The 20,192-nt window shown below is 48.1% G+C and overlaps 2 protein-coding genes across 4 annotated transcripts in view; one reads left to right on the top strand and one right to left on the bottom strand.

Moving 5' to 3' along the window:
- The window catches only part of SHISA9 (shisa family member 9), a 534,699-nt gene extending 516,701 nt beyond the window's left edge, over positions 1 to 17,998 (bottom strand). For all 3 annotated transcript variants that reach the window (XM_013974979.2, XM_013974976.2, XM_013974977.2), the window contains exons 1-2: positions 17,249 to 17,998; positions 3,981 to 4,108 (exon numbers count right to left, since the gene is read on the bottom strand). In XM_013974979.2, coding sequence (XP_013830433.2) covers positions 3,981 to 4,108; positions 17,249 to 17,934 — 814 coding nt within the window. In that variant the 5' untranslated portion in view covers positions 17,935 to 17,998. The remainder of the gene's footprint in view (positions 1 to 3,980; positions 4,109 to 17,248) is intronic.
- LOC108633845 (laforin-like) lies at positions 17,933 to 19,363 on the top strand. Its single transcript, XM_018039863.1, has 3 exons — positions 17,933 to 18,229; positions 18,493 to 18,594; positions 19,025 to 19,363. The coding sequence occupies exons 1-3, from the start codon at positions 17,933 to 17,935 to the stop codon at positions 19,361 to 19,363; spliced, it is 738 nt and encodes a 245-aa protein (XP_017895352.1).

Genomic DNA, 20,192 nt, shown 5'->3' with positions numbered 1-20,192 from the left:
TCAGGACATCAGCTGGTTCCATTCCAACACTGAGCAGGTGCATAACTTAACGCGAGGCTTTCATAGACACTGGGCAACACTTTATACAGTGGCAATAAAGGCTGTGTAATTGCCACTGACTTATTTCATGTTGTTTCCAGCCTTTGCCACATCGTTAAACAATATTGCACAACCAAAATTCTCCTATCAAGTCAGCTGCAATAACTATAACATAGTGTTCTGGATTGAATCCTGGAGCAGAAAAGGGACATCGGAGAAGAAACTAGTGAGAGTCAAACAATACCTACCATTTGGCTAAAAATAATGTACAAATATTGACTTCTTAGTTTTGACATATAACTACGGTGTACCATAGTCATGCAAGATGTTAACATCAGGGGCAAGTGGGTGAGAACTCTGTGTACTATTACCTTTGCTACTTTCCTATAAATATAAAATTATTCCCAAATTAAAACTTGATTGCAAAAGAAGCGTGCTTTTAGCACAAACAAGTCAAGAAATGTTGATCCAGATTGTATTTGGTCCCCACAGTCCCTCACTCAAATCTCACAATCTTGACACTAAAAGAAGCCTACATTTACCCTGGACTCTCAGAAGGTGGGGTTAGGGGGGCTGTCACTGGCAAACAGGGCGGCTGGGGTGGGGAGACGGCGCACGTTCACAGCACTTGAGAACAAAATGCGCCTTCAAAAGCAAACTGTAATTACGCAGAAGCCGAGGAGCTTTTGCAGAAAATCACTCTCTCATCTGAATCTACATCCTGTTAATCAAAGAGGTCCAAGCCCTTTTGATTATCAGACTAAATATTTTTAGGCAATAACACTGAATGCCTGAAAAGACCCTGAACAGCATCTGCTAGAAGATAAAAAAAGGCGAGTCCTGCCTATATCAGAGGAAAAATAAACCATAGGAAACTGATAAAGGTTGGCAAAAGAAATTTCCCAATATTGAAGCCTTTTCCTCCCTATTTGCCTTCACTCTAGTCCTTCCTGACTCCCCTCCTTCCAAATATCCAGGTTTCTAGACTGACGGCTGGTTCGCTTAGTGTTTGAAGCATAAGGAAAAGTGCAGAAAGTGATCTAGTGTTAGTCTCAAGAGGAGAAGATGATTATTCTCTTAAAGCAATGTCAAGTGGGTCACCAAACAGAGATAAAAATAACATGTAAGGTGGAACTTCAATCAAATCTCACAACTTGAATATTTAGTGAAGAACACCCTAAAAAGGGCACAATTGTGCCCCTTCTTGTTGGATCACAAATAGATGCATCTTTCCAATTTTTGTAACGGTAAATCTTTGTAGCTCCCATAATGTCCAGAAAAGGGCTTTCTATTCATTGTGTGCCCAGACTCTTTGTAACCCCATGGACTGTAGCCCACCAGGCTCCTCTGTGCGTGGAATTTTCCAGGCAAGAATACTAGAGTAGGTTGCCAGTTCCTATGCCATTGTATTCAGTAGTGGCATTCTAATTCTGGCACCAAGAGCTGGTCTTACTTTCTGATTTTCAGACAAGATTCCTTCTCTCTTAGTTCTCTGTTAGTCAGTGGGCTCTGGAGACTGCGTGGCTTCTTGAACCTTTAATAACTGATAATGTCAGCCACCTAGCTCTTATCTTCTCAATGAACTCCAAAAATCATTGTTTCTTTTGAACACGTGATTTTTCCCACGTGTCCATAGTATGTAAAGAGCTCCTGTAAATCAATAAAAGACAAACACTTCATTACAAGTAAATATTATCACTACCAACTACTGAATTAATTTGTTATTTAAATTAAACTCATTAATGTAAACCTGTAGAAAAGCTATATGCTCTTATTTTCCAGATATTCCCAAAAAATACTAGGAAATAAGGATGGAACCAACTAGTAGAACTACATAAAATTAATATCTGTGGTAATTCCTAGGAGAATGTACTGTTTGTGACATTGTACCTAGAATTCTCCCCTGCAGTTTGTCAGGAAAGCTCTAGTGCAATTCCACCCAGTAAAATATTACAAGACACATTTTTTTCCTTGGTGTAAAAGATCACTGATTACTGAAACACAAATATAGACTAAAAGCAAGACTCATAAATAAACCAAGTTCGTCAGTCACAGGAGACTTCTGAAATACTCAGTACCTAGAAACCCATCTCTGAACCACAATTTATTTTCAGTACAACTTTAAACAAAGATCCCTTACTAAAGCAAGATTCATTAAGGTTGCCTGCCCTTTTGCCTGACGGAGTGGTGTAATTTGAGTGACTTCAATGAGTTTGCTATTCCACTCAAGAGCTGATTCAAAATCATCCTAGAAATTGAAACTTCAAATGAGAAACTTTCAACAGCCACCTTTTTATAGCCAGGGACTCAACACCATTTCAGCCTTCTCTACTTCACGGTCATATTCACTTGCTTATGATATTTAGGACACATATACACCTAGGTTCAACTTATTTTCCACTGCATTCTGAAAGAGGATGTGTTCATTTCCATCAAAGCCAGAACTGCATGCGACAATTGCTATATCGGAGTTGGCGTGATTCACCATGCCTTTCAGGGCTGTGAGATTTGGTCATAAAACTTCCAGTGACTGTGTATTTTTCTCTAACATGTGGCTATTTCTCATATCATTTTTCTGATCCAGTTCATAAACAAATAATGTCAAGTTATTTAATAGATTGGAACTTAAGACTTTCTACTTAGTAACCATTTCAAACCACATACACATCAACTTTGCAAACATACTGCAACATTTCCAAGGCCATGAGCAATTATCACCATGCAGAATCAGATAATTTGCATCACCAATGTCAAATTCCACAGACTTACTCCTCTACCCATTGAGCATGAAAATTTGCAACCAAACAGTGCAAAACTATGATTCAGCAAATAAAACACCAATGCTGTTTCTGGTGGAACTTTAGTCTGGGTCAAAGGTGACCCAGACTAGAAAAACGTGCAAAAATGCCAGAACTGTTTCTGTTTTACAAAAACTTCCAGCTACAACTAAATGCATCCTTTAAATTTTCTGGCTTTTATTATTTTAAACCAAGCCCTACACATTACTCTAATGTGGGGCTTACTTGAAAACATAATTGCTAGGAATAACCATGATAGTACACTACTGTCAAAAACAAAACAATCTGATTTTTCTCCACTCTCTATAGTCAGTACATCAGCTCCATAATATATATTGTATATACTGGCCTTTGAAAGGAAAGAAAGTCTTTGGGACCATGCTAAGATTCCCAGGTATGCTCTGTCAGCTAAAGAATACCTATTGAAACACAATAGCAAATGCAACTTTTTTCCCCTGGGAGAACAACAGAACAATTTGCTTTTGTTGAATCATAGGTACACACCCAAACTAACATAACCACAATTCAAAAGCCCCCACGTACATGCACAGGTACACACACACACACACACACACACACACACAGAGTTTGTGGATTATGTTTATGAAACTCTGGTTTCATGAAAAGTAAATCTAATTCTTCTGAACCAGTATCTGTTAGCTGAAAGCCATAGGAAACCAAAAAGTGACAACTGGTCTACCTCACGAGGCAGACAGATAAGCAAATGAACCATTGGTTAACAGATTACCCAATCAAGATGAACCAACAAAATAGGTTATTGGCTGACAGATTTACTATCTAGGATGAACCAACCAAGTAATCCTTTGGTTAGCTAAGTACCTAACCATGATGACCAGCCAAAAGAGCTATTAGTTAACATATGACCAAGATGAACCTCCAAAGTGGCCTGTTAACAGAAGAACCAACCATGAGAAATCCACCACGTGGATGACTCTTTAATGGAGAAACAAAGTGAAATCTGAGGATGCCACCCACAGTTAGATCTAGAAGAGATAAAATAAAACTTCTTATTCAACAAAGAGAAGCTCCTCATGAACCCAAACACACACCATGAAATCTGGAGGTGTGACCACTGCTTGGGTCACCCCACGGGACTGGAACTGGTTGGAGAGATATACTTACGAAGATTATTTATGGGGGTTCTGGTATCCATGTTCTCATAATGCTGGACGTGGACCACAATGTTGAGATCTCTCTCCATGTGGTCAGTGTTGCAGTGGCCCTGTGGCCTCATGACGTCTGCAAGGGCCCTGAGAGGAGAGAAAGTTTAAATTGATTCATTCAAAACAATGACTAGCACCCACTTATTCTTAAAAGTTGAAAGTGGCTCAGTCATGTCCGACTCCTTGTGACCCTATGAACTGTAGCCCACCAGGCTCCTCTATCCATGGGATTCTCCAGGCAAGAATACTGGAGTGGGTTGTCTTTTCCTACTCCAGGGGATCTTCCCAACCCAGGGATCAAACCCAGGTCTCCCACATTGCAGGCGGAGGATTCTTTACCATCTGAGCTACCAGGGCTTTGGGCTTATGAACAAAAGACAAGACCCCTTTCTCCATGGAACTGCCATTTACTTAGGGTGGAGGGGAAAAAGACATAAGTAAAGAAGATCACTGCAATTAGAGATTACATAAGGATCTCCTGCAGAAGAATTCATACACCTCTCATGTTACTGATGTAATAGCAGTGTTACCCACTTTATAGAGTTATTGAGAGGATTAAATGATGGATATATGTAATATGTCTGCACCCAACAAGTTTAGTCACCTTTTATAACTAATCCTAATAATTAAAAAAAAAACAATGTTTATTCCCAGGTGGCGCTAGTAGTAAAGAATATGTTTGCCAATGCAGAAGATGTAAGAGACATGGGTTTGATCCCTGGGTCAAGAAGATCCCCTGGAGAAGAAAACTGGCAACCTGCTCCAGTATCCTTGCCTGGGAAATCCCATGGACTAGAGGAGCCTGGTGGGCTACAGTCCATGGGGTCACAAGGAGTTGGACACAATTGAGCACAGCACAGTACTCTTGCTAACCCTAGATCAACACTTCAGGTACAGCTACGGCCCAGTATTAGTAACAATCAGTAACATTTATTGAGTACTTCCCATAAGCCAGGCACTATGCTAGTCACGTGACATGCCTTAATTCAATTAGGCAGCACATAAACACATCATGAGGGTTATTACTCCTTCTTTGCAGATGAGTCAACAAAGACTCAGAGAGGTGAAGTGATTCCACTTACTTGAAATGTTCAGAATGGGAAAATCCACACGGACAGCAGATTAGTGGTTACCAGGGGCCAAGGGTGTGGGAGGGGAAATGGGAAGTCACTGTTAATGAGGGAGGGGTTTCTTTTTAGGGTGATGAAAATGTTCTAGAACTAGACAGTGGTGATGGTTGCTCAACTTTCTCAATATAGTACAAACCACTGCATTGTATACTTAAGAAAAAAAAAAGTCTGAAACTGACAGATTGGCTGATCAGGAAAAAGCCTTCCTGAGGAGGCATCTGAGCTGAGCCCTGAACAGGGAGGTGTTACTGCCATAAAGAGGATGAAAGAACATTCCAGTCAGAGGAGTCAGCAAGTGCAGAGACCCTGAGGCTTGGAAGAGTTCAGATCTGAGGGACAAGAAGGTTAATAAAGCTGAACTGCAGCCAACAAGTGGGAGAGCATTACAAGGTGTGGATTACTGTACCCACTCTCCAGAACAAAGACTGCCCAGCGGGGCTTCCCTGGTAGTCCAGTGGCCAACATTCCAAGCTCCCAATTCAGGGGGCCTGGGTTCAATCCCTGGTAAGGAAACTAGATCCCACATGCTGCAACTAAGACCTGGCACAACCAAATAAATAAATAAATATTTTTTAAAAGACTGCCCTGTAGGGCTACAGTCCATCAGGTAGCAAAGACTGGACATGACTGAAGCAACTTAGCATGCACGCACGCACGCCCAAGTTAACCCAGCTAATCAGTGGAGGGACTAAGATACAAGCCTGAATGTCTTTGAAATCGCTGTTTAAGCTCCTGCCGACCCTGCACAGTAAGCAGAACCTGAAACTTGAAAGGGGCTGCAGAAAAGAAATGTTTGAAACACAAGACAGACGTCTCTCAAAACTAATTTGCCTTTTTTTCACTTCTAAACATGTTCTTTCCTAGTTGCAGGACAGGAACAGAGAGCCAGACATAGAGAACAGATTTATGGACACAGTGAGGGCAGGAGAGGGTGGGATGAACTGAGAGGCCAACACTGAGATATATATGTTACCATATGTAAAACAGTAACTAATGAGAAGTTGTCGTAAGCTGATTCATGTTGATGAATGGTAGAAACCAACACATTGTAAAGCAATTATCCTCCAGTTTAAAAAAAAAATTTAAGAAATATATTAAAATAAAAATAAATAGATACATAGGTTCTTTATTGAACTTCAGAGGATCTCTGAACTCTAGAATTGAACAGAAATTTTATCTGTGCATTTTTCCTGAACAAGAAGCCATAGTTTGGGATTTCCCTGGCCATCCAGTGATTCTGCCTTCCAATACAAGGCTTGATCCCTGGTCGGGAAACTACAATCTTCCATGCCGAGGGGCAACTAAGCCCGCACCATAGCTAGTGAAGCCCACAGTCTACAATGGAGGGCCCGCACACCACAGTGAAGACCCACTGCAGTCAAAACAATAAAATAATCAAATAAAAATAAATAAAGGCAGATTGAGACACTATCAAGTTAAAAAAAAAAAAAAGAGGCCAGAGTTCTCACCACATTCTCTAAAGATTTCTCTCCAAAATTTCAAAATATTTGAACTTTCAACAGGATAGCAAAGTAAATGATCAGGGTGGCTATCCGTGAATTAGGTCACCACTGCCATCGGCAGATTCCCTGGCTCTTGCTGAGTGCCAAAATTCATGAAATTCACCAGAAAGTCAAGGATACTTTTCCCCAAGGCAGCCCTTCCCAGGGGAGGCATGAGGACAGGGATTCTTAGAGCCTCTGTATCCTGGACAAGGTGTCTTCAAGGTGTGGTCCACTCACTCGGGGAATGCCTAATATAGTTTGGCAGCGGGGGAAGGAAATATGACAACTTCTGTGTATGGTCTTTAGTCATTAAAAATAAGAAATAAATGTGTGAACTGAGGCTGGAGCCCTCACTTGGAACACCCATGTCAGATGGTGAGAATCAAGAACCTTGGACCAAGGTGCCAACCTTGTCAGTGACATCATCCTTAGGGTACATCAGCTGTGCTGTAGTTACATACACCCCCAAAGGGATGTGCAAGCCAAGAATCTAGTTGTACTAAGCTAACCATCACTAGGTGGACATGGGGCTTAAGAATGTTCCCTCATAACAAAACCACAGCCCGGAGACAATATTGATGACACAAGGGCAGGAAATGATAGACTGGGCCCTCTCCTCTTCAACAGCTTCTCAGGAGGTTAGAAAAAATGATGGCCTATTCAGATCAAAATGAAATCAGCCAAAAATAATTCACAGTCTCATGAAGAATATTCAAAATATGGATCCATGTATGAATGATGAGCTTCATCCTCAACACACATTAGTGTGTTACTACACAAAGTCATCACCATAGGCAACAAATTGTAAATATTTGTTTCACCTTCAGTTATGTTTAATATACCTGCTCTTATGTATGCTTTAGAGTCTGTCTAAACAACAAGGTCCTATTATATAGCACAACATTCAAAAAATGAAGATCATGGCATCCAGTCCCATCACTTCATGGTAAATAGGTGGGGAAACTGATATACTTTATTTTCTTGGGCTCCAAAATCACTGCAACAGGGACTGCAGTCAGGAAATTCAAAGATGCTTGCTCCTTGGAAGAAAAGTCATAACAAACCTAGACAGGGTATTAAAAAGCAGAGACATCACTTTGCTGACAAAGATCCATATAGTCAAAGCTATAGACTGTCCAGTAATCATGTATGGATGTCAGATGGACCATAAAGAAGGCAAGTGCCAAAGAATTGATGCTTTTGAATTGTGGTGCTAGAGAAGACTCTTGAGAATCCCTTGGACTGCAAGGAGAACAAACCAGTCAATCCTAAAGGAAATCAACCCTAAATATTCATTGGAAGGACTGATGCTGGAGCTGAAGCTCCAATACTTTGGCCACCTGATGCTAGTAACTGACTTATTGGAAAAGACCTTAATGCTGGGGAAGACTGAAGGCAAGATGACAAGGGGCAGCAGAGGATGAGATTGTTGGACAGCATCATTGACTCAATGGACATGAGTTTGAGCAAACTCCAGGAGATGGTGAAGGACAGGGAAGCCTGGCATGCTGCAGTTTGTGCGGTCACAAAGAACCAGACATGACTTAGCGATTGAACAACAACTATAGCACAGGAAACTATATTCAATATCCTGTGATAAGCCATGCTGCTGCTGCTGCTAAGTCGCTTCAGTTGTGTCCGACTCTGTACAACCCCATAGACAGCAGCCGACCAGGATCCCCCGTCCCTGGGATTCTCCAGGCAAGAATACTGGAGTGGGTTGCCATTTCTTTCTCCAGTGCATGAAAGTGAAAGTCAAAGTGAAGTTGTTCAGTCGTATCCGACTCTTAGTGACCCATGGACTGAAGCCTGCCAGGCTTCTCCATCCATGGTATTTTCCAGGCAAGAGAGTACTGGAGTGGGGTGCCATTGCCTTCTCCGAGTGATAAGACATAATGAAAAATAATATGAAAAAGAATATATATAACTGAATCACTTACTGCAGAAATTAATACAACATTGTAAGTCAACTATCTTTCAATAAAAATTTTAAAAATAATAAATGCTATAATGTACCTAATAACTGTTTGCTAGTATGTGCATATATTGTGTATGTTAGTCACTCAGTCATGTCCAACTCCTTGGGACCCTATGAACTGTAGCCTGCCAGGCTCCTCTGTCCATGAAGTTCTCCAGGCAAGAATACTGGAGTGGGTTGCCATTTCCCTCTCCAGGGGATCTTTCCAACCCAGAGATCGAACCTGGGTCTCCTGCATTGGAGTCAGGTTCTTTACCATCTGAGCCACCAGGGAAGCCCATATATTGTGGTGTATACTAAAACCCATGTTACAAATAGGGATGTGTATTTTTTTTAATTTAGTGAATTAGTGGAAATAACCAACTATGTACTATAAACCAAACTAATGCCCAAGGAACTGGTATTTATGTGTAGCACACACTCCGAGTGCTTGTCAAACTTGAATGTGCACACGGATTACCTAGGGGGGTTTGTTAGGATGTGGATTCTGATTCAAGATGTCAGCAGCAGGCCCTGAGATTTGGGGCCAGGTGATGGAGAGACAACTGGTCCACACTCGGAAGAGCAAGATCCTAAAGGTATTGTGATGGTAAATTTTATGTGTCAATTTGACTGGGTGCCACAGGGTAACCAAAGATTATTCTGGATGCCCCTGAGTGGGTGTTTTTGGGTGAAATTAACATGTAGATTGATAGACTGAGGAAAGCAGACTGTCCTCCACAGCATGGGTGAGCCTCATCCAGTCGGTTGAAGACTGGAATGGAACAAAGCCTCATCCTCCCCCAACAAAGAGAATGTTCCTGTCTGATGGTCTTCAGACTGGGACATCAGGTCCTCATGGTTCTACAGTGACTTATAGGCTTTCAGATTCAAACTGGGACCTTAGGACTTCCCTGGTGGTCTAGTGACTAAGACTCCATGCTTCCATTGCAGGGAGCATGGGTTTGATCCCTGGTCAGGGAAGGCAGTAGCCCCCCACGCCAGTACTCTTTTGCCTGGAAAATCCTATGGATGGAGGAGCCTGGTAGGCTGCAGTCCATGGGGTCCCTAAGAGTCGGACACAACTGAGCGACTTCACTTTCACTTTTCACTTTCATGCACTGGAGAAGGAAACGGCAACCCACTCCAGTGTTCTTGCCTGGAGAATCCCAGGGACGGGGGAGCCTGGTGGGCTGCCGTCCATGGGGTCACACAGAGTCGTACACGACTGAAGCGACTTAGCAGCAGCAGCAGCAGGGAACGAAGATCCCACATGCTTTGAGGCACAGGCGAAAAGTTAAAAAAGAAGAAGGAAAAAAAAAAAAAAAAACGTGGACCTTGACTCTGCAGATTTTGTCCCTACCAGCCTCCATTATCATGTGTGGCAACTCTGTATCTCTACATAAGTAGCTAGTTGGACAGATCTCCTAAAGATTCTGTTCCTCTGGAGAACTCTGACTTAATAAAGGCACCTTATTGAAGAAACTACACTTTTCCTCAATATCCCTTACCCCAGTTCCAAACAGCTGAAAGACTGCCATTTCTGAGGGTGAAGATGATGGAAACCTGGCAGTTTCATAAGGTTCAACTTAGTGTCTATTCATTTGTACATTCCCTTGGACATCACCCATCTCCTGCCATGGACCATGAGCTCTGTGCCTGCACTATTCCTCGCAGTCTCACAGCTCTCAGTCCAGTGCTGGATCTGCTACAGGTACTCCATAAACACCTACAGAATGACTGCATCCATGAGCAAATGAATGATGGAATGAGGAGGTACCTTACATCACGTAAACCAGGATGTCAGGCATCAGAACTCCTATGCGCCAGGTACTATACCAGGACTCAAGTGTCAGATGGGGAAAGACTGCATTCCTTACTGTGAACAATAATGGAAGGAGGCAGATGATAAACTAGTAAACCAGTACATTAGTAAGTTCATTTTAGACTGTGATGTGAAACGAAGCAAATCACATTGAGTGATGGGCTGGAGGGGGTGGGGGAGCATTGGTAAATAAGTCTAGGGGATCAAGGACAGCTTCTCAGGCAAGGTGACACTGAGCTGAGACCTGAATGCTGAGAAAGGGCCAGCCAGAGAATCTGAGGCAAACCAACACAACAACTCCAAGGCAGCAATGAGCATGGCATATCTGAGGAAGGAAAAGAAAAGCTTGCATCCCTTTTCTTTCCAATTACAGTGAATAAATAAAAGACCCCAACATCGCCAAATAGAGCTTAGAGTTCCAACATCTTGCTTCGAAGCCTCCAGGGGTTCCAAGGTCTGAACTGTTTTCTGACTTTTAAACACTTGAATGGGATTCCTGAGATTTTCCTCTTGTACCAGAAGCATCATTTGTTTTTCAAGGACCTGAGGGCAATGGACATGAGGTTACTCTCTGGAGTAGTGGTTATACAGGTGTAGACATGTGTCCAAATTCATCAAACTACACATAATATGTGTACACTGTATGGTGCAAATTAGACTCCAGTAAAGTTGGTTTTTGAAATGCAGGGTCTCAATGCCCAAAGAGAAACAAAACAAATTCTGCAAGGAAAAATAATTTAGATAGCCAGTGGGAATTTTCTATATGATGCAGGAAGCTCAGGCTGGTGCTCCATGACAACCTACACAGCTGGGATGCGGTGAGGGGTGGGAGGGAGGTTTAAGAGGGAGGGGACGTAGGTATACCTATAGCTGATCCATGCTGATGAATGGAAGAAACCAACACAACATTGTAAAGCAATTATCCTCCAATTAAAAACTAAAATTAAAAAAATAACTTAGAGACTTTTTGTGGCCAACAGCATATGCATTCATGGGCTTCTCTAGCCTGGGCAGCTGGTGGAAGCCACAGGATAACCATAAATGTATAAGAAAAGGGAGATGGGGGGGAGCTGCAATAAGAGAGAAAAGGCAAGAGCAGGAGGGACGTTTATCACTTGATGCCATTTCTTTGCAAGAGACTCAAGTGTTCGTGAAGCATGTTTGAAAAACACATGGGACATGGCGCTATGTAATTTGCCACTTGGATTTCTGACTGTTTGAAGGTGGGCAAGATAATGACATGCGTTCCCTACTGGCTTCAAATGTAAAGAGCTTCAAACAGGCATTCCTGCCCTCACTAATGCCTTTGCCAAGAGGGCTGGCCCTGCCAGGGGCAGATGCAGGAAACATCCATAGTCTTGATCTGACTCGGGCTCCTTGAACCAGCCCTGATGTGTGCACTCTTATTTGCAGGGCATCAAGCACCTCTCTGTGATCGGCAAAGACTGAAGTCCTGGATGTCAGTGCTTCAAGGCAGTGCAGCCTGATGGTCAAGGACCCGTGCCATCGCTTCAGACTGTCTGGGCCTGAAGTCCAGCTCCTCCACTCCCTAAAGGATTTTGCATCCTCTTGAAAAGCAATCTGTGCCTCTGTGAAAAGCAGATTGTCATAAAGCTGACCTCCATGGGACATGAAATTAAATGAGAATTTACACACAAGCTTATGTAAAATAGCAGACCCAGCAAGTGTCCTTGATTATTAGCCAGGCCAATGAGGGGGTGTGGGATGGATTGGGATGGACGTATATACAGTACTATGTATTAAATAGATAACTAATGAGAACTTACTGAACTTGCCACCCATCCTGCTAAAATTCGATGCAAGTCCAGAGAGGTGACGAGACTTGGCCAATGTCACGCAGCTAAATAGACATAGCAGAGCAAGCACTAGGCACAGAGTTCCAGACTACAACTTCACCTCCTTCCATAGATAAGGGGGAGAAAGTTCCAATAATAAGGATGATGATAAAGGGCAATAGTCACTGAGCAGTTACTCTGTGGCAGGTCCTGCTCTATGAGATTCCTAAGTTCAGTCTCAGTGAGTCTTCACACAGACCTATGACATAGGGACCCTCATCATCCCATTTTTAAAGACAGGAATCTGAGAATCAGAGATGAGCCACAAATTTCCCAAAATTTCACACTGTTAAGTGGCTGAGCTGGGACTGAATCTGGAGCCATTTGACTTGAACCCATTTCTCTTCAGGTCAGCCCAACGACCTCTCCGGGGACTGCAGGGAACATGACTGACTGAACTGGGGACTGGGGCGGGGGGTGGGGGCAAGTGAAATTAACCTGAGGGGGTCCTAAAGGGAACAGATGCCGCTTGAAAAGACAGGTCCAGGGTTACCAAAATCTATTGGCTTCTCAAGAGAAATCATAAAATCGGGATTTCTCTGAGAAACCTCCCAGTTTTTTAAATGTTGGTCATTGGTTCTAAGTTGGTTTTAAAACACTATACACCATAGAGACTAAAGAGATTTCACAGCCAAAAGTAGTGAGCCTTGACCGAAATCCTGGTTTGAAAACCGAATCTCTAAAAGACATTTCTGGTGTATGACTGGGAAAACAGTAATACAATTGGCTATTTGATGATGGTATGGAATTTTTGTTCCTTTTTGGGGGCAGGATACTGGAACTGTGTTATGTGGGAGAAATGTCCTTGTTCTTAGGAGATCCACACTAAAGTATTTAGGGATGAAGTGTCATATCTGCAACTTATTTTCAACTGCTCCAGACAGAAAAAAAGGAAAAAAGAGAGGAAGGAAGGGAAAGAGGGAGGAAGGGAAAAAAGGAAGGAAGGAAAGAAGGAAGAGGGAGAGAGAGAGAGCCATAAAGCAAACGTGACAAAATACTAATAACGATTCAATCTAAACGAGCAGTTTTGACTGGGAGTGACTCCACTCCTGGGTGACTTTTGGCGATGTCTGAAGACATTTTAATTGTGTGTGGGGGCCACCTGCACCTAAGGGGGCAGAGTCCTGTGATGCTGCCAAACAGCCAGCAATGCACCAGACTGCATCCCACAACAGAGAACAATCAAGCCCCAGATGTTAGGAGTGCCAAGGGGAGGAAACCCTGCTCTAGATGAAAGATCTACTGAAGTTTATGTTTATCCTGCTTTCAAGTTTTCTGTATGTTTAAAATGTTTCACAATAACAAATTGGGAACAACTTAAGAATTCATGCGTGCAGGCTGAATCGCTTCAGTCGTGTCTGACTCTTTGGGACCCTATGAACTGTCGTCCCCCAGGCTCCTCCGTCCATGGGATTCTCCAGGCAAGAATACTGGAGTGTGCTGCCATGCCCTCCTCCAAGGAATCTTCCAGACCCAGGGATCATACCCGTGTCTCCTGCATCTGCTGCATTGCAGGCGAATTCTTTACCCACTGAGCCACCTGGAAAGCCCAAAAATAAGAATACAGACATAGAAATATGTTGCACACCAAATAAAATAGGTCCGCATGGTTTGGGACCATTTGGTACCCACCATTTGTGGTCACTTCTTCCAATAAATAGTGGTTGAATGTGGCTGTGGTTATATCTGCTGTAGAAGCTTCTATACAGTTTTCTCCACATCACAGGCCAGCCCTGCACATACTCTGGAATTGCTGTCTCTCCCCGTTTTCAGTCCTAATCAGCGCAGAAGGAAGCAGGCGATGTGCCCAGGCCTCTGAGCCTGGAAACTGACCTCGTCAAACACAAGCACACTGGTCACTAGGAGCAGTCAACGGTGTGACGTGGGAGCAGCACATGCTGTGAGTCTTTGAGAAGGTACCCTCAGGTGAGGTAAGAACAACCTTCCCACCCCAGTGACCCCGCAGCTCGAGAAAAAGTGAATGAAGAGGCTGCAGCCAGCAGGTTAATTTCACCTGAAAGCCACCGTACAGTCTCTCTGATGCAGAGTGTGGCATGCTGGACCCAGCCAAACATCCTATGGTCCATGCAGGCAAAAGCGAATGAGCCATGGCTGGGATGTGAAATGATTAACTGCATCAGTAAAGCAGGATGCACTTGGTGAGTACTTGGGGCAGCTCCTAGAACCATAGAAACACACCCAAAGGCTACACAAATGGGGAGAACCAGCAACAGAATGTCAGTAAGAGTCACACTGAATGAATCCATCCACCCTCCATCCGGGAAAATGTTCCCAAGTCAAGTGTGGACCACTTTACACAAGCCGTTCAGGGAGGTGGTAAAAAATGCAGACTTCTGAGGCCCAGATAGAAGGATTTAGAATCTCTCTGGATCAAGTGCAAGACTGTGCATTTTAGGAAGCTCCTCAAATTCTGATGCTCACTCAACCTGAAAACATCTGCCCCAGACACAGCTGACACCAGGGGAGTAAGGAATGCGCAATTTTCTGTGTGACCTTGAGCAAGCTACCAACCTCAACTATGATTTGCTTCTATGTAATAGAGAATTAGCACCTGTCTCATCACTGGGCAAACTAAATTATGTTTACACACACATACACACACACAGACACACACACATCCCTAGTACAGTGCCTGGCACCCAGAACTGTGCTCAGCAATTGTTACTTCCTTTTCCTGGACAGTGACTGACTGAACGCCATAAAGCCTGGAGAGATATACAGAAGTATAGATGCACAGACCCCACCCTACAGATTCTGATTTGAACCATCTAGGGTGGGGCCCCTGGCAACAGAGTTTTTTTAAAAAAGCATTCCAGGTCACCCTAAACGTCAGCCAAGGTTGAAAATTATACCTTGGGAGTCATCAGTAAAAATCAAGCATTCTTTCTTTTCAGGAGTATGTACCTTCACTCCAGCCTGGAATTCTCAAAATGTATGCAAGGAGAGCCTGTGTTGGGGCTCTGCAACCTCAGGACTGGATACCCCCTAGATTCCACCTCCAAGGAGACATTTCCCGGTACCTGTAGAGGAATGTGGCTGCAGCCTGCTGGGCTGGAGTAAATAGAGCTGCAAGGGGGCAGGACCAGGAAGTTTCTCCCACAGTTGCCCAAGGTTAGTGCTCCTCCCCAGCTTCCCACCTGCCTCCTCCTGCCTCTCCACCCCCATCCCAACCGAACCAGGAGGAGAGCTCCCAAAGCCCTACTTTGCAACGCAAATGCTCCAAGGAGATTTCAGCAGAGGAATTAAGTCGAAATCTGCCAGGCACCCTACCCATCCCTGGGTGAATTTCCCTACCGAAGCAACAGTCGCTGCCGCAACCCTGCTTCCGAGTCTCGCTCGCAACACCAGACCCTTGGCGAGGACAGCGAGGGGACGTGAAACCGCAGGCCCGTGGGGTTGGCGATCGGGCACCTTGGGGTGGCGGGAGGTGGGCGGGGCCCGCACTTGACTCTTTAGGTAGGTCAGGCTTTCTCGAAACCCCTGGGGTGGGGGGGTGGCGGGGGTGTGGTTCTGTGCCTCTTGATCCCATCATCCATCCACACCTCCCTGCTAACCCAAACCGAGAGGAACTTCTCACCTCTTTCTTCCCCCAAATTCTTCCCTTGGAGTGGGGAAGGGGGGGGGAAATCATCTGATAATCTGCATATAAATAGAAAATAATTACTAGTGAGGTGGTGGTGATGTTCCTCGCCTATTTTTGGTGGGTCTCTTTGTTGAGATTTTTTAGGCAGGCACACGGAGCGCGTGCAGACACACGCGCGCGCACAGGCAGCCGGAGGTGCGGGGTGTGTGTGTGTGTGTGTTTGGGGGTGGGGGAGAACACATGGCGACTCTGTTGCGCGTATACGGGAAGAGAATAAACCTTGTTCCCCAGTCACCCGGCTGTGTGCAGGCGACCCCGCTCTCTTCACCACCCTCCCCCATCCCTCCTCACCCCAGCCGGGACCCCACACCAACCCCTGGCCTCTCCCCGGCCGGGGGTTGCATCCTCCAGTCTGCGTCTTCAGCCTCCAAAGTTACTGGGTTGTGCGAATCGATTTAGACACTCGGGGGGAAAAAAATGGCAAATAGCTCCATTAATCCCCAAATGCCTTCTCCCATCTGCTGCGACTTGCTCGTGCTGGGACTTGCATAATGAACAAGGCAAAAGGGAAAGTTGACGAATCAGGGTGTCTGGGTGGGGGTGAAGGCACGCTGGGAGGGGGCTCCGGCCCTGGGAGGCCACACCAGCCCGCGCAAAGGGCGCAGCGCCACCGCTGAGGTCGCTGCCCCCGGCAGGGAGAGGAGGCGGCTGGAGAGAGGGACGAGGGGGTGATGGGGGATGCGGGGGGCGAGGTCCCAATTCCAGGGACCTGGCAGCTCGGCGGAAAGCGAGGCGGCCGCTCCGAGCAAAGCTTTTGTTCTCGCCCTCCCCGCACTCTCCACCTCCCTCGCCACATTTTCGCGAGTCTTACGAGTTGCAGGCGGCACACACTCCTTGCCTCCCTCCCTCCCCCCACCCCGCACACACGCGCGCGCGGGCTCACACACGCCCCTCTTCCCTTTCGGGCTCGCCGGCCCCTGTTTACCTAGAGGGTAGTATGCGGAATCCGAAGGCTGGACCACCCCCCCTCCCCAAAACCCAAGACTCCAAAGGCACGGGCTCCCAGGCTGTGTGTCTCAAGTCCGCTGCAATTCTCGGGGGGGCGGCAAGAGAGAGGGGGTGGCGGGGGAAGACACCCCTAATCCACACACACACTCTCACATCCACACCTGTGCTGAGTTCCCCGTCCCTCTCTGCACTCCCAGCCCAAGTTGGCTGCCCGGCTGACATTCCCCCGCGGAGAGGCCGGGCTGGAGGGGGAGCGCCATTGCCTCCGGGAAGGTGGAGAAGGGAGGGGAGCGGGGGAAGAGCGGCGCCCGGGGAGTGGGGGGGCGGGGGGCGGCAGCCCACCTGGACATGTGCTCCCTTTGGGGCCGGTGCGCTTTCTCCAGCCCCAGCTTGGTGAAGATGCCCACGAGCACCATGACGGCCACCACCCCGCAGATGATGTAAACGATCAGGTTGGTCTTGTCCTTGGTGGGGTCGTGCAGGGGGTCGTCCTTGCGCGCGGGGGGCTTGCCGGTGTTGAGCCAGAGCGGAGTGTCGTAGTTGGTGCAGGTGCTCTGATTCAGTCGCCGCTTCTTAAACGTGCAGCAGAACCGGAAGCCACAAGTCCCGCAGCAAAAGATGAAGTCGCCCGAGCTGCAGTTGAACGGCGGGTCCCACTGGCCCATGACATCGAAGTAGCCCCGGCAGAAGTCCGGCGTGGGCGCCCGGGTCGGGGGCGCCTCCGAGACCCCCACGCCCTCGCCGACCTCTCCGGAGGCGGCCCCGGAGCGGTTGCCCCCTGTCAGCACCACCACGCCGCCCAGCTGCGCCAGCTGCCCGTGCCCCGCTCGCTCCTGCGCCCGGCACACGCGGGCGCACAGCTCGGTGAGGAAGCAGCCGAGGAGCAGCCGGAGGACGCGGCGCATCGTGTCTCCCAGCCCGGGCTCGGCCACTCGGCCGCCGCTGGAGCCGCTGCAGCCGCCTCTCGAGGCGCGGCCGAAGCTGCCGAGGCTGCTGCCGGGGGCTGCGAGCCGCCGCGGGCCGCACATGCAGGGAGCGGCGCGGGGCGCTCGGTGGTCGGCGGCCACTGCGCTCGGCTCAGCCCGCGTTCGCCTCCAGCGCGCCGCGCGCCGAGGGGCCGGCCGGGGAGGAGCGCGCCGGGCCGGGCGGGGGGAGGAGGAACGGGGGCCAGCGCGGGGTGCAGGTCCGGCTGGCTCCCGGGGGAGGCGGGGGCCGGAGAGCAAGGGCGAGTCGGGCGGTGCGCGCCTCCCCTCGGCCGGCGGCTCGGGACTCGCCGCCCCGCGCCCGCTCGCAGGATCCCTGCTCACCTCTCCAGCTCGCCAAGTACGCGGGAGAGAGCGAAGCGACACTTGTGGAATGAAGGGAGGGCAGGAGGGAAGGGGGAGGGGGAGGAGGGCGGGCAGAGGAGGCTCGGGGGGGAGGGGGCGGGAGCGAGCTCGAGAGGGGCGGGGGCGCGGGAGAGGTGACTCCGCCGGGCGGGCGGGAGCCTGGCGGGGGGCGTGCGGAGCCGAGCCGGGCTGGCGGGCGGACAGGAGCGAGCTCCGGCAGCCGCAGTGGCTGAAGGCACAGCTCGGATTTCCCGGCAGGTGGGGGACGGCGGCGGGACCTCCCGCGCCCTCACTGGGCGGGAGCCGCGGCTCCGACCTGTTCGGGGCGCGGAGGCGGCTCCGCCCGTGGCTTTTTCCCGGGTGCGTGCGCAGGAGCGGCCTCTCGAGTCGGCCCACCGGGGAAAGAGGTGTCTCGAAGGGTTGAGGGACAGACCAGGTGGCTTCCACTCCAAGACGGAGTGGGGCGCGATCTGATCAGGATCGTCCTTCCCAGGTGCCCGGGGGCTGCCTGGCCCTTTCCCGGGCCCTGCCCTCCAACCCGAGGCTCCCCACCCCCCCCTTCCCCCGGCTGGGTGGACTCCCGGGGCCCAGGCGAGGACCAAGGCAGAGCTGGGAGGGAGCCTGGGCCCGGCGTAGGCACCCCGAGGAGAGGGGCTCGGGATGAAATAAAGTCAAAGAAATGCAAGGTGAGGCGATGACCTGGCCCCAGAAGGTCTTTCCTTGGGACGCTCTCCCAGGCCCCTGGACCTGCCGCTTGGTCCCTCTTCGCCTCCTTCCCCGCGCTCCACAGGAGGGCCACACCGCGGCGCCGCCTCTGCGCGCCCAGATCTGGTGCAGCGCAAGGCCTGGGCGCCCAGCCTCGGCCGCCCTCCGGTACCTGCAGCCCTCGCGCATCGTTCTCCGGGAGCCGGCTGGCCCCTGTTCCCACCGACTCCCACCACCACCACCCCGGATATCCTCACCGGAGCTGCCGAACCCGGCCTTGCTTCCTCGGCTCCAAGTCTCCCGTCGTCAGTGTTTCCAAATCTGCCCTAGCTCACAGCAGCCGATTCCAGCCAGCCGTCGGCCCTCTCCCATTTCTCCCACTTCTTCCTCTCCTCGGCTTGAATTTGACTCCAGGAGCCCCTAAAACAGGAATTGTACCAAAGCTGCTACACCAAATTTAGATCCCCACACGCCCCTGCGTTTTGTTTTTTAATTGCATTAACTAAGTATACACTTTGCAGTCGGCTAGGCGATTTGCAGGCAAATGTTTCCACCACCCCTCTTCTCCATTTGGCTGCAGTCAAGGGTTTCTCAGGGCATTTCCGAAGAATCAAGAGCTTGGGCCACAGAGAAGGTGACATACTAGGGTGGGGGTCTCCTTAATTGAAAAATCATGGGGTTTTAATGGGACTGTTTTGCAAATTTTCTCAGCATGAGAGGGGGTTTGGCTTTGTAGAAGCCTTCTCTTTGAAGAAATGGTCACCTACGCTCTCCTGCTAAAGACTAGCAGAGAATGACCCGATTCCAACAAAAACACACCAGGGCCATATTGATAGAGCCATATCCAGGAGTGAACCAGCCCTGGAAGAATCGATGAATTGTGAACTGTGTTATATTCCCAAAACCCTCAGGACAAAGCATGAGATTGCGTAGTCTGAACTCCTCCTGTTCATCAAAACAAGATCCCCAACACAAGACAGCGTCCACCCACACCTGTGTCCACCCACACCCACCACCATGGTATGAAGTCTCTGCAAACGCAGGCATTGGTGTGTGCGCTGACCACAGCTGACATTTATCCGGTGCCTGTAACATACCCACTAAGCTTGCTTGTGTAAAATCACCTCCTCACGATGCTTAAAGCAGTGCCTTGCATCTAGCAGACAATCTGGGAATATCTGCTGAACCATTGAGTGACTGATCTCATTTAATTCCCCCCTGTTAGGTAATCTTTCCAAGCCCACACAACAGAG

This window comes from Capra hircus, chromosome 25, assembly GCF_001704415.2.
Source record: "Capra hircus breed San Clemente chromosome 25, ASM170441v1, whole genome shotgun sequence".
NCBI classification, from domain to species: Eukaryota; Metazoa; Chordata; class Mammalia; order Artiodactyla; family Bovidae; genus Capra; species Capra hircus.
Note: the sequence above shows the minus strand (reverse complement) of the source record. Positions and strands in the feature narration are given on the sequence as shown.